The 15,370-nt window shown below is 34.3% G+C and overlaps 1 protein-coding gene across 1 annotated transcript in view; it reads left to right on the top strand.

The window, feature by feature from the left end:
- Window positions 1-8,889: 8,889 nt before the first annotated feature.
- EPC1 (enhancer of polycomb homolog 1) overlaps window positions 8,890-15,370 on the top strand; it is an 81,860-nt gene continuing 75,379 nt past the window's right edge. Inside the window, exon 1 of the mRNA XM_081298970.1 lies at window positions 8,890-9,165. Within this exon, the coding sequence (XP_081155096.1) occupies window positions 9,163-9,165 (3 nt within the window). The 5' untranslated portion in view covers window positions 8,890-9,162. The remainder of the gene's footprint in view (window positions 9,166-15,370) is intronic.

Raw genomic sequence — 15,370 nt, 5'->3', positions numbered from 1 at the left:
CACAAATAATTTGAAACTACAGAGTGGGACAGTTTTCTAATGCCACTTGCAAAATCTCTGCCCTTTATCAAAGTTGAGTGCAATTGTGTTAATTATGTAATCACTCCTGTATGAGTTATTTTTGTGGCTGCTATTATATATACTTGTTCAGTTACATAATAGGGATCGCTGACTTGGCACCCTTTATTCTGAAAGTTTGCCAACCCAAAATAAGTACAGGAAAAAATATTAGAAAGAGATCCAGAATAATGGGATTCAAATAATTAGTATACTCTTTATTGCATATTTCCTTATTATTCAAATATCTGGTAATGAGTTTATTTCACTGTAAGTATCTGGAAAAAAATGAATATAATAGAAGAGAATAATATGCAAAAAAAGTAAGTCATTTAGACTCTAGTTACTTTTATAAATAAAAAGTTTGAAAGCTAGGTTTGGCATCAGTTAATATCTGCTGACTATAAATAGATAAAAAGATGTTTATATTACACACACACACACACACACACACACACACACACACACACACACACTAATGCTGTTTTCCACGGTTAAAATTTTGAAGTCATTCATCACTCTGGAGACCTAGCTTCTCAGGAACTGCTTCCCTTTTACTAGCTATCCTTACTGGCAACATAAAGGCCATGCTTTCCAGTGTGTGGGCCTGAAAGGTGTTAACCTAGCCAGACAGGAAAGCCTTATAAAAGCACATTTCTGTTAGGTATGCTGCTTCTCTGCACCACCTACTCTGAGCACCAAAATTTTGATTGCAATTGTCAGCTGAGGGCTATTCAGTCACAAAATCTAGGTTAAAACAATGCTGAAAGTGTTCTTTTAGTGCAATACAGTACAACAACAATAGGGTTTGTTAAGAATAACTGACTAAAAATTAAGAGCACAATAGACCACCTGTGTAGATTCTGACATCAATATCAATCTCATCTCCTTTCTCCCATGGAGGAATTATAAGAACCCTTAGCTAAATAGAGCAAAGGAAACTATTTATGATTTGATCCTATTAAACTCTTTTTCCTTTGTCATCCTAGGCCTGAATCACTTGCTGACTATCTTTTTGTTCCAGTAATGATTTACATTCAGTAACAGCAAACCATCTTTCTTGTATGGAAGCTTTAATGATATCTTACAGAAAAATTTTCAGTTTCCTTTTCTGTAATTGTTTAAGATTCATAATTTAAGCAAGAGTCTTTACCAACAGGAGCTATTTTAATTCCTCTTACTTCATAAATCCATGCAATGATAAAATTTCAAGGTAAGGTTTGTCAATATTTTTGCACTTTTAATTGGTGCATTATAGTTGTACATAATGATGGGATTTTTTGTTACATATCCCATCATGTGCACACAATCCTCCCACCCCCCAACCCCAAATCCTTTTCCTGTGCAGATCTCTCTTTGATTTTCATGAGGTCCACCCCACATCTTTCTTTTCCTTTTTCCTCTCCAGCTTCCTCAAATAAGGGAAAACATAGGACACTTGACCTTTTAAGTTTTATTTATTTCACTTAACATAATGGTCTTTAGTTCCATCCATTTTCCTGCAAATGTTATAATTTCAGTTTTCTTTATGACTAAATAAAACTCCATTGACTATATCTTGTGTATTTTCTTTACCCATTGATCCGTTGATGGATAGCTAGGCTGGTTCTATAGTTTGGCTCTTGTGAATTGTGCTGCTATAAACATGTATTCAGGATAAATGCCAAGGAAAGGTTTAGCTGAGACATATGGTGGTTCCATCCCTAGTCTTTTGAGGAAACTCCATACTAATTTCCATAGCAGTTGTACTACTTTACAGTTCCACCAACAGTGTAACAATGTTCCTTTTTCTCCACTTCCTCTCCAGTATTTATTATTATTTGTATTTTTTTAATTCCTTTTAGTTATACATGACAGTAGAGTATAATTTGATTTATTTATACAAACATGGTGTACATCTTATTCTAATTAGGATCTCAATCTTGTGGTTTTACATGGTGTAGAGATTCACTGTGGTGTATTCATATATGTACATATGAAAGGTAGGTCAGACTCATTCCACTGTCTTTCCTATTCTTCTGACCTCTCCCTTCCCTTCATCCACTTTGTCTAATCCATGGAACTTCTATTCTTCCCCTCCCCCGCCCTTTTGTGTGTTAGCATCCACATATGAGACAGAACATTCGACCTTTGGTTTTGGGGGATTAGTTTATTTTGCTTAGCATAATAGTCATTAGATCCATCCATTTTTCCAGCAAATGTCATAAAATCATTCTTTTTACAGCTGATTAACGTCTATTGTGTATATGTATTCTTGAAGACTGCCATTCTAACTGGTGTGAGATGAAATCTCAGTGTAATTTTTTGGTTTGCTTTTCCCTAAAATGTTGAACATTTAAAAATACATTTGTTGGCTCTTTGTATTTCCTCTTTTGAGAAGTGTCTGTTTAGTTTATTTTCCCATTTATTCATTGGATTATTTGATTTTTTTGGTGTAAAGTTTTTTGAGTTCTTCAAATATTCAAATATTAATCCTCTGTTAGAAGAATAGCTAGCAAAGATTTTCTACCATTCCATAGGCGAAGAGAGAACCTCTATTGAGAATGTTGTTGGCTATAAGCTGGAATGTGACCCTATATTTTCTTCTAGAAGTTGCAGAGTTTCTGTTCTAATTCCTAGGTTTTTGATCCATTTTGAGTTGATTTCTGTGCAGGTGAGAGACAAGAGTCTAGTTTTTTGTTGTTGTTAGTTAGTTAGTTTGTTTTTAACATATGAATAATCAGTTTCCTCAGCACCATTTATTTAAAAGACTATCTTTTAGGTGGAAGCAACAAGAGGAAGGAGTTCTATGTAGTCTTGATTTTTTTTATACAAAGAGAATAGACTGCTTATTGAACACTAGGTGCAGAATTCTCCCTTGTGTTTTTACTGATACGGTCTGTCTAGTACTTCTAGTACCAACCTAGAGTTTTGCTGCTTTAATCACTTGACGTCCACTAGTTTCACAACAGATCAGTTACCACACAGCCTAGAATTCTAATGAGCCAGACCAGTGTGACTAACTTAAGTGACAGCTGAGGTCACCCAAGATATAGGACTCATACACTGAAGTTAGATGACTGCTGCCAAGGAAGGCACATGGATAGTGTAAAATAAGAACATAAGGAGAAGAACGTGGAGAGGACAGTAATGTAACACGCATTTCTAGTCCAGTGAGTGTCAGCAACAGGATTACAGGGAAACCCAAAGATTAGAGAAGCACCACCTTTTTGTGGAAAAAGTGGGTAGTCATTTTAGTTTCTCAACATAATAGAGCATTTAGAAGAAAGAGAATATCAAATATTTTAAAAAAGAATTTTTTTACAGTGTCTTTGTTCAAATTATCAAATCCTATCATTCTCTGTGTATATTTCGATAGCTTTAAGAGATAATGTATTTACAATAAAGTACAATAATCTTCATGTTCATAAATAATCTTTATGTTTAATAATATTTATTTACAATAAAGTAAATAATAAAGTGCAATCATCTATGTTCAGTTCAAGGATTCTCACATATGATATGTGTATATCATGACATATATTTACATATACACATATGAAACCACAACCCAGATCAAGACCCAGAAGATTTTGTGTGTGTGTGTGTGTGTGTGTGAAATTCATTTTTTAATTATTTTTTTTTTTAGTTGTCAATGGGCCCTTATTTTATTTATTTATATGTGGTGCTAAGAGTCAAACCTCACACATGCTAGGCAAGTGCTCCACCACTGAGCTACAACCCCAGCCCCCTAGAAGATTTCTTATTTCCCATAAGGTTCCCCTGTTCCCCTTCTAATACTACTCAGCAATTAAAAGGTAGCAGATTGAGGTGGGAGTGTAGTTCAAAGGTAGAGTGTTTTCCTAGCTTTTGCAAGGCCTTTGGTTCAATCCTCAGCATTGCCAAAAAAAAAAAAAAAGAAAAAGAAAAAAAAGATAGTTCATAATTTTTTCAGAGAAAATACTTTGAAGATTTACTCACGCTGATTTTATTATGAATTACTTTTAGCTATGAAGAATAGACACCACTGGGCTGGGGTGTAGCTCACTGGTAGAGTGCCTGCCTTGCACGTGTGAGGCATTGGGTTCAATCCTTAGCACCTCAAAAAAAATAAAGTAAAGGTATTGTGTCCATCTACAATTAGTCGTTCTTCTTTACTCTCATGTAAAAAAAACCTAGAGGTAGGCCATGGCAGGCCCTCATGGAGGCTCCACATTATCTGTTTTCTGTTTCTCCCCTTAGTCATGAACTCTCTCCTTGGTTGTCACAGTATAGCGCCTGGCTCCACCCAGGTGTGGGATCCGCCCCCCCCCCCCCCCAACTCCCCAATTCAAACAGGAAGAAAGGTGAGGAAAGAAAGGCAGGGCCTGATGAGTCAGCCCTCTCTAATGCATGCTTGGAAGTCCCACCAAATGATTCCTGCTCCATCTCACTGGTTAAAATTGTGTCATATGACACAGTTTTGGGTGGTGAAACTAAAATAAAATGGACAAGAAAGAAAGGGAGGAAGGATATTGGTTAGTCAGCAGTCAGTCTTGGCCACACCAATGATCACAAACTGCTCCATGAATGACCTTTCTTGGAAATGCCACCTTGCTTGTAATGTATAAACCTTACAATGAATAAATGCAATCTAAACCCATCCCACAATAGATAATGAGTTCTGTTAAAAAAAAAAATACACTTACCATCTCTGATAAAGACAACTAAAACATTTAGAAAATAATGAAATATTAAAGTATAACTTTTTATTCTTAAGAAGGAAAATATGGGGAAAATCATAAAGGGTAAAATTAATAGGATTTGCCCAAGACCTTGCAAAATTTAACAATACATTAATTCCTTAGGGCCCACAAGTAAAAAGTTGGCCATTTCCAAATTGTAATTGTTCAGAATGATCAAGATTAGGAACTTTGATTTAAGCTAAGAATATTTTTTTCCTAGAATCATCTGAATGGAACTAAAATCTACAGATCTACAATCCCTTATCCACAATTATGAATACCAAAAATCTTTAAAAACTGAAAGTGTTTTGGCAAGTTTCAGTAGTCTGTTTAGTGGCAAAAGCCTACTTGAATTGATAGAGGTGGGGCAATTATAAACTTTAATATAACTGGCCATATGTATTTCACAGCAAAAACATTAATAAATCTGTGGAGTCTGTACCCTATTACTTTTTTAAAAATAAAAAAATTTTGATTAATAATATTACATTTTATACATGCTAAACAAAGTTCAACATTTTAAAGCTAGAATTTAACATAATTAATTGGAGTAAAAACATTTTTTACTCTTTTGAAGAAGAAAAAAAAGTTGTTCTGAACAACAAATATCTTCTCTCACTTCACAATTCTGTGAGATTAAAGATCTTCTGAACTAAACTAATTTGTTCACAATTTGATGTGTTTGGAGATTCCTGTTACTATCAAAGGTCATTCGTGGAATATGTGTCATTGATTTGACCTAAATTTCAATTTTTTCTAACTTTGATCCAAGAAACTGAATATGTTGTTTCTGCTCATGTACACACAGAATTTGGTTTGCTAAAAGCCACATACCAAATTGAAAAAGGGGAAAAAAGTTTTTACTACTATTATGTTAAATTCTAGTTTTAATAATATCTTACATCATTTGTAAAAACTGTTGAGCTTTGTTCAACATGTCCAAAATATAAGAATTTTTAATTAAAAACATACCAAAATCAGCACTATTAAAGGGAAGCAGAAAATTGAGGCAAATAGCTGCCTGAATTCCTCCTTTTCCTTTCTCTAGTAATATAGATGGTCTTTGAGATTTGTTTCTCATTCATAGTTTTTATGAACTAAGTCATAACAGTTAGTTATGTGGAAGAAATGTGGATTTTAAAAATACCAAAACTCTGTGATGTCACTCTATAAATTAAAAAATTAGCACTGATTTTTTTTTTCTTTCTCTCTACTTTGCCACAGCTTCTCTGGACATTATCATCAGCAAAACCTTTGAAATCTCAAATTCTAATGTTTTACTTTGTAATTCACTTGCTCAGATAGGGGCTCCTTTCTTTGGCTTGCGGTCCTTTTCACAGTCTCACTCCTATCTACATTTCCACCTTCATCTGATGCAATTTTCCTTTTTTCTTGACATGCTGTGGCCACATTGGCCTCATTTCTTTTCCTGGACAAAGCCAATCTCCACCTGCCTCAGGGCCTTAATACACATTGCAAATTTTTCCCAGACTCCTGTTTATCAGGTATTTTTCAAGTTCGGTTCTTTTACATGCTTAGAGTTAAGTATAAGTGTCACCTGCTTAGAGGCAACTTCCTTACCACCTTATTTAGACATTTCTCTCCTCGATATTTTCTAAAATTGTTCTGTTTCCTTAATAGTATTCAGCATAATTTTCAATTATACATTCGTTTGCTTGCTATTTGTCTGTCTCCCCTCTAGATTATAAAATTCCACGAGGAAGGAGATAAATCATCTGCTTTTTCATTAGAATATATGTAGCACCAAGCCCTATGTAGGCATGGTACAATACTAAGTTTTGAAGAACTGTAAGAATAAATGACACAAAGTCATTTCTCCTGTGTCTTTCTGTGATAATTTTTTAAAACATTTCACTCTACATTGTATCTTTTCAAAAACAAAACAAAACAAAAAACTTTAAAAATATCAAATCATGTGTATCATAAATATGGTCTCAAAAACGCCAAAGGAAAGTATATCATTAGAAATATACATATTGCTCAAAATATACAGGATGATCTAATATGTGGATAATAAAAGTATTTATATGTATGTATAAATATATGAATTTATGTATCTAGATGTTTTGCTTACTATTACTGTTCATCAAATATAACTGAATCCAAGTCTACTTGTGTTATCTACTTTGGATGACAGCAGATCAAGCACAGTACATAGAGCCAGAAAAGGGGTCAGGTCTCATTCTATCTGACTTGGCCTGGACCCCATGGCTGTAGGTGACATCTCTCTAAATACATAGTGATTTCTACTTTCTGGTTTACCTGGATGGGCTCTGTTTATTATAGTCATTCTACAATTAATAATATGTTCCCCCTTTCACCCTCAAAGTATCCTGTTGAACATGATGAATTGTGTAAATTATATAGCCACCCCAGCTTTAAGAATGCTACTTACCAATTAAATGCTAGGCAGGAATATCAGACAATATCAGACAAATCGTGTGTGTGTGTGTGTGTGTGTGTGTGTGTGTGTGAGAGAGAGAGAGAGAGAGAGAGAGAGAGAGAGAGAGAGTGTGTGTGTGTGTGTGAGAGAGAGAAGACCTGAAGAATGGACCCCCCCCCCCTTTGTTTTTGTTTTATTTTGTTTGACATCAGGGATTGAACCCAGGGGCACCTAACCACTGAGTCACATCCCAGCCCTTTTTCTTTTCTTTCTTTCCTTTTTTTTTTTTTTTTTTTTTTTTTTTTAATTCAGAGGTACTGGACCACTGAGCCACATCCCCAGCCATATCTGAGGCTGGCTTTGAACTCGTGATCCTCCTGCCTCAGCCTCCCTAGCTGCTGGGATTACAGGCATGCACCCCAACTCCTGGCCCTTTTTCATTTTAATCAGGGTCAAGTCTTCTGCTCATTAGAAATTTGGTTGGCAAAAAATTTTATACCGAATGTGTTCAGTTGATACACATATGCAGTACTTGACACATTTTGATATTTTCTGACTTTTGTGACTTTACATTTACAATCAATCATAATGTTGTATTCGTTTAACATTCATTTCTTTTAGACTTTGCGTTTATTTAAAAGGCCCGTTGCAGCCTCCAAATACCTGACTCTGCTCACGACCAAGACACACAGCATCAAATTTCCCAGCCCACTTAATTTGAAAGCCTGCCAAGATAGGTGAAAGACCTTATAAATATGTAAAGCAGGAAGTTCAAATTACAGTCAAGTAAATCTCTAGTGATTGATCTTCTTTTCAAAACAATAAAACAATAAAAAAGAAAAAAGAAAAGAAAAAGAAACTAATAAAAAGCAGCAAACCTCCCTACCAAAGATTTGCCCCGAGTTCAGAGTCGACAATGTACTTTTAGTACTGTATTTATTTTGGAATTTTACCACTTCCTGGAGGCCGGGAGGAGGCACAGTGGGAGGATCCAAAAAAACTCAGTACCACAGCCATTTTGTTTGTAAGGCAGAGTGGTAGAATTCTGTCAGCCAGAAAAGGTTTTTGAAACACAAATTGTAAGCGCGGGGAGAGAGGGAGTATGCCTATTGTTTCTAATTTAACCACTAAAGTCATTATTTTATTTACTTTTTTTGTACAAATGGTAACTATTATGGCAAACAAATCTTTTTTTTTTTTCCCCCAAATTATTAAAGCTCTCAGGAAGGAGCTGAAGGAGTGATGAATTTGGTGCGAGGATGACTGGCCTCTTTACCTACCTGGGTGTCCAATCAAACCTATTTTGATGGGAAGAGTTGCTAAATGGCCATGTTTGTATCCAGATTATACATGGGTGTTTTTTTTTTTTTTTTCTTTTTTTTTTTTGAAACGATCCACCAATTTGCTTAAGACCAACAATTCTCTTCCATCCAAACCCACATTGCAATCCAGACGAGAGTGTTCCTGGAGATGAGCAGAGGAGGGCATTTTCCCGAGCTAACCGGCCGTCATGGGGGCTATTGTTTTGCAGTGTCACTTAATAGCGAGCTTCGACTTTTGTCATTCGGGTGGCTGTGCTTTTAAAAGCCCAGTGTAAAATGGCACACACACTGCATTTTTTTTCTGAGCTGCAGGAGGCGGGGGCCGCGGGGGATAGTGCAGACTGTAGGGACACTGCCCTCCCAGCCAATCAGCGCGCGCCTGCTTGCCATCGCAAAGTTGTTAACCCCAGAGTCTTCTGGCTGCCGCTGCCTCCTCGGCTTTTAATCTTCTGTGGATATTTCTCCGATTTTTCCCAAACGCCCACAGATCCTGGGGGAAGCCACCCCGTTCAGCCACCGACCATGGAAGAAAGTCTGACTTTTTATTTACCAAATATTTTAAAGATGTTTGAAGATCCATATGCTGCCTGGAAGCTGTTTTTTCTAGAGACCCAAGTCTCCTGCCTATATTGTTACAATTTTTTTTCAAGAACTGGTTTCTTCTTTGCCTCCACTAATGGTAAGTTTGTAATTTTAAACATTTCTGTGATTAAATCTTTGAAGGAGCCACCAGATTAAAAAGGATTTTCATTGTGTTTCTTCTCCCCAAACCCAATCTTTGTATTTTTTTTTCTTTAGCTTTGATCTCTGCACGTTCTACCTAATCTTGTGTGGTTAATTTTTACCAAAAGAAAAAAAATTAGTTTTTTTTTCATTGTTAAAGCTAAATATGTATAATGGAAATTATACTTTAATTGCTGGGAACTACAGGGGAACTCAAATATTTCAAGATGGACTTGTTTTGTGCCAGCAATGTTGGTAATGCCAAATATGTGCATATCCTCTTTATAAAAATTATGTATTACCTAATTTGTCCAGAACTATATTATCAGCAAGCTGTGGATGTAGTTTTTTTTAAAAAAAGGCCTATTTTGGTTCTCCTGATGGATTACTTGAATGCAAACTACAGAAAAGCTGCCCTTGGTTTAATGAAGGTGGAGATTGACATAACCGGGTTTATATTAAGTTATGGCTGTTACTAAATAGTGGTTCTTTTATTTGCTGATCAGATCGAAACTTGTAGTCTATGATGTTATTTCTTGGAAGCTCTTCATTAGGAAATCTTTGGAAATCTATCTTGTTTTCCTCCAAAAAAGGTACATTTGGGAGACATTTTGTGATTTTGGGCATTTTTCTAATTTTTTTTTTTTTCTTTTTGCACACGGTGGGAGATCTTTTTTGTTTTGCATTGATCTGTGTTGGTGGCGCTGTAGTGCTCCTTAACAATTTATGTCAGTTTCACTAAAAGAAAAAAGGAAGAAAAAAGAGGTGGGGCAAGATTTTATCTATTATCTTATCCCTTTATTTTCTTAAAGAAAGTTCAGTTTGGTCAGTGGATCTATTTGGTTATGTTATTTAAATGTTTTCTGTGAACTGTGAACTAGGGTGAGAGCAGACATGTCGTCACAACCAGTCCAGGGGACATGAGGGACGGCATGCAGTTTGCAGTTGTGTTTTATCTGATCTTATTGATTATCTCTATATCAGCTTCTTCAATAATAAGGTGTCAGTTTATCCTCTCTCCCCCCAGGAACATTTTTATATTTTCCTTGTATTATAAAATTATACGTGTCTTTTCATGTAACAGAATGTTTGAGTTTTAGTTCCCTGAACATTGTAAAAGTTGATTTTCGTTTTGAACCAAGGGATTTCTCAAATAACTATTCTGAGTCTCTCCTGAGCATTTTCTAGTAGTTTGCCATGTAATAATGCTGACATTGTTGCTTATTTGCTTGATTTTGAAATGATACTTCAATTGAATTTACGTAAACCCTTGTTTTAAAAAGAGCAAATGTTTTGGAATAATTTTTTTAAGAATATGTGCACAAGGATTTTTAACTTTAAAAATATTCCTGTTCCCATGTCTAAATTCAGGATAATATCTTTTCCATCTTTGTTCTTATTGGGAGTTATCTCATTAGAAAAATGTGGCATTTAGGCCCAAAGCCTCCCAAGAACAAAAAATGTGTTACAGTATGACATAGATTTTACTGGTCTCAGTAAACATTTTAGTTGTTTATAAAGATAGTAAGTATGCCCTTAGTTCAAAAAGAAAGTGGGGAAATCAGTGATTATACCTTGAACCATATTATTTTGCCAAATAAAATAAAAACAACTGAAATAGTACTCTAAATCACCTTCTCCATATGACTGAATAGATTATTTCTTCAAAGAGTGAAAATTTGAGGAATTAAATGTTTTATTCATATTTGAAACAATATACATGCTCTTCTCATTATTTAATCATTTAACAGTTTGAAGTAAAAGTGTGTTGAAAAGACTAGAAATAGTATTTCTTATCATCTGTGTACCTCTTTCCTTGAACTTCAAAAATAATTATGTTACGCCTCTATTTTGTTTATACTCTGCTATAAAGATTTGAAAATGTTCCCTGTTACATTTTATCTCTTTATAGAATGTAAATGTCACTTCAAGACCGGTTTTTGAAAATTATAGATTCTTGATAGGATGAAATATTGCAGGTGTAAATATATTATCTAACCTGGTTAAGCTGGAGAGTTTAGTTCCCTGAAGTTGATCTACTGAATAAAATATACTTTCCTACACATTTATTGCTAAAATATTCTGTTATTCAGAATGGTCATATTTTTTCATTTTATTTAATCTCTGAAAACTAAAAATGCTTACATGAGGCAGCCCCCCTTTTAAAAAACAAACTGATACCATGAAGTCCATATGCTCTTTGTTCTCCTACATCATTGACTATTACATCATTGATTATGAAGTAACCATTATAGTGAAACCTTCACTTTTAAAAATCATCCATAGTTATATATATTAAAGGTAATCTTCATATGTGACTTTTACATCACTATGCAAGTAAGGAGGCTTAAATCTAGAAGGCAAAAACAATGCACTATTTTATATTATTCTCCATTTTAAAATCCACCTGTGCTTCATTTTAGCTCTTGATTCTTTGGAACATTAATTCTTTTTTTAATTGGTAACATTTAGATTGACATTCAGTCCATGAGTTTAGTGTGATTTTGATTAGAATTATAATAACCAATTACATTTTTAGTCATTAAAAATAAAACCTTTATTAATTAAATAGAGTCTATAGAGAACCAACTCAATCTTTCAGGGTAGCAGTTGCTAGACCATGGACAATAAAAAAATCATATTTTAAAAAATCCTCAAATATCATTTTGGTCAACAAGTACACACTTATTTATTTCTTATACAACGTTTTATCAGTCATAGTAGCAAGTAGCAGAATTGACTATATTGAAATGTCATGTCATTTTTTTCATCCTGCCCAACCCTCTGCTGGAGGGAGGGGTTGGTAAAGAGTGGAGTGGCCAAAAAACAGGTTGCAGAAAGAAAAAAGAAATGACGCCAAAGAATTTTTAAATCGAATTCTAAATAATAAACCTCAGAAAATATAATTTCAAATTAGGTAGCTCGGTCAGTAATAAAAAATAAACTGAAAATTATATTAAGACTTAATGTAATGAACAATATAATTTCCTAATTTATATACCTATATTCATGAGTATTGCTAAATATTAAGGAAATTTCAGGTTAGCCAAACCTATTAGGTAACAGGTAATGGCGGGATGAGGTAACAAAGAAAAAAACACTTAAGAGGCATTAAGATGATTTAACACAAAATGCTGAAAATGTGAGCCAGGACTGATCTAATCTTACCTTGGCATGAACTTTTTCAGTAGAAGGAAAAATAAAAAATTTTACCCTTTCAAAAACAAGTTAAATACAGATCTGAAATTGTATTTGCTTCCAATTTTATTCATTTCTTGTGTGTATTTCCTACTTCTCTGCTCTTTCCTGGACACATTGTTGCTTTCCATAAGACTATGCAGATATCCTAGAATCCCCAGCATGGTTTTGCAAAGGAAGAGGAAAATAACATACAAAATGGTGTTTGTGCTATGACTTTCTTGTTGATCTTTCCAAAATGATTCTCAAAGGGAGAATCTAAAGGGAAAGTTAAGCAAAGATAATGATTTCATTCTGAGAAAAATAAAAACATGCTTTATACTTTATTTGTTCGACATTTATCTTTATTTGGGTGTTTGTTCACACTTATTGTGTGATGTTTTAAGATGCTGGGTTACAAGATTAAGGGGAAAAAAAAGAAAGAAGGATCCCTACCCACAGGCAGTTCATAACCCAGTATGGTTCAAAGTTCTAAAGATACTTTAAATCTAAGGGCTTAGATGTGTTGGGTTCCCATAAGGGAATAAAGGCCAGATAAGATTTCTGTAGAGGAAAGGTTGTTTTAAATTTAAATCTGTTTACATAGGGTTTCACCAGTGTCCTTCCATTGAAGGATCTAATTTGTGCATCTGAGAGTCATAAACTGAGTCGGGGAGAGGGGAGTTCTCATGTTTAATTCACAGTCCAAATAAACACTACATAAAGAAATGGTTACCTAATGCAAATTCCTATTGCAAAATGAGAGAGAGAATATTGGCTTATTTGAAAAATTTCGAGGATCACTCTGGCAATAGGAGTTTGGGGCATACCTCTCTGAGGTCCATTTGATGAACACTGTTTAATTTTTATTTATTTATTTATTTAGGTACTGGGAATCAAACCCAGAACCTTGTATATGCTAAGGATATGCTCTACCAGTGAACTTTACCCTCAGTCCTTTCTTTGATGTACATTTTGTTCAGATTGCCATACAATAAGCATCAAAGTAAATATAAACTATGAAGATAAAACAGGGAAATACAATTAGTATTGAAGGATTATATTAGAAATAAAATATTTTTATTTTGAAATATTCTATAATAATTTATAATTATATATACATAATAGAAACTTTTAAGATGAATTTTTAAGAAGTAATTTATTAACTCAATAGACATTAAACTAATGGTTAATTAATTAAGCATATCAGGTATGGAGCAGGAAACCAAGACCATTATTTCTATAAAGAAGAATTGAAGGAGAAGAAACTATTTTTTAAGGATTCTATATATGTGATTTAAGATGACCTCAGGAATAAAGTCCCAGGTTGTTATGTGTTATACTGTTTAGTTTGTTTTCATACTAACATAAAATTCATTGATAGTGATATAAAAAGTAAAGACATTTATTATTTCAACTAAAGTAGTAATTAGGAGGCAAGCCAGTTCTAGATTTATCTTAGTAGCTCAACAATTATGCAGTTCCTCATTAGATTCCATTATTTTACACCATGTCAGTGATATCTTTCCTCATAGTCACAAAATGGCTACTGCAGATCCAGGCATCATACAGTGATACTGCAATTTTAGAAATGAGGAGTTTCTCTTATTCATCTTTTTTTAAGGGAAGAAATCCTTTTCCAGAAACCCTACAACATAATGGTGTTTTAGAACTCATTGACCAGATTCACAGGACATGCTCAAATCTAAACCAATCACTGTAAGGAAAATGAAATTACCATGTTTGGTTTGGCTAAGGAAGAACACTTGGAAAGGTGGAACACCTGCTGGGTATCTAATGTTCAATATGGTTAGCTCTTATTTACTTTGTATAAACTTTAACAGCTTTGTATAAACATTCTTGCCTGATGAAACATTAGATGTCTTTTCATAGTGATCAGGCTAGTCACAGGTTGGGTAATGTAAAAAGCAACAAAACAACAACATTTAATTAGAGCTTATTATGTTCTAGTCTGTGGCCTAAATGCCACCTGTATTTATTTCTTAAATCCTCACACACAGGAAAAAGGATAGGACAGTTATTCCCATTTTACAGATAAGGGAACAGAGACTGGCACAACTGAGCCTTGGCCCACGTTACATAGTAGATGAAAAACCTGGTGTTTGAACCTGGGAAGTCTGAGATCAGATCTTGCATTCTTACCTCCTCTTCTCACTGTCACATGAGGTACTTACAAATTTGTATTTTGTAAATTAATGCATTTTAAATGCACCATATGATGTTACTGCTAAATCCTCCAGTGAATTTATTCATTATTTTATAAATCTAATAATCTTTTCATAGAATGAGTAGTGTTCCTCCTAGTTTATCTGTGTTTGCATCTGAAATTTTGCAAGTTGAGTTGACTTAAATATACATATACTTCATCTCATCTGTTCAGGAACATCTCAGGAAATTCAGAAGCTAAATTTTTACAAATTATAAATTTCTGAAATTAAATGCAAAAATATCCAACAGGTTCGTCAAATCCTTGATGAAGTAGGTTAAATTCATGATTCTTAACATTAGATCCAAATAGAATATTGACTTGCACTTCATAATTTGTAAGGCCAATTTTATGTTTCAGTCTTTATCAACTTTGGGATATGAGGGAGCTTTTCCCCCTGGGCATTTTGGGGGGTCTGACTACACTCTAGATCAGTGGATCTCAATCTTTAGCGTGCATGGGAGTTGCCTGGAGACCTTATTAAAACACAGGTTGCTGAGCCCCTGGTTCAGAAGGCCTGTGGGGACAGGTGAGAATTTGCATTTTTAAGAGTTGCATAGGCCATTGTGCATATTGCTGCAAATCATATCATGTTAAGTGAAATAAGCCTAACTCAAAAAGACAAATTTTATGTTTTCTCTCATGTGTAGAATTTAGGGAATAATAATTTAAAAAGGACATAAAAGTAGAAAGGGAACTAATGAAGAAGGGTCATAGGGAGCATAAATATGATCAAAGTACATTTTATGCATGTATG

The sequence above is a fragment of the Spermophilus citellus genome (genome assembly GCF_964194105.1).
Source record: "Spermophilus citellus genome assembly, chromosome: 6".
NCBI classification, from domain to species: domain Eukaryota; kingdom Metazoa; phylum Chordata; class Mammalia; order Rodentia; family Sciuridae; genus Spermophilus; species Spermophilus citellus.
This window is presented reverse-complemented; position numbering and strand designations above follow the sequence as displayed.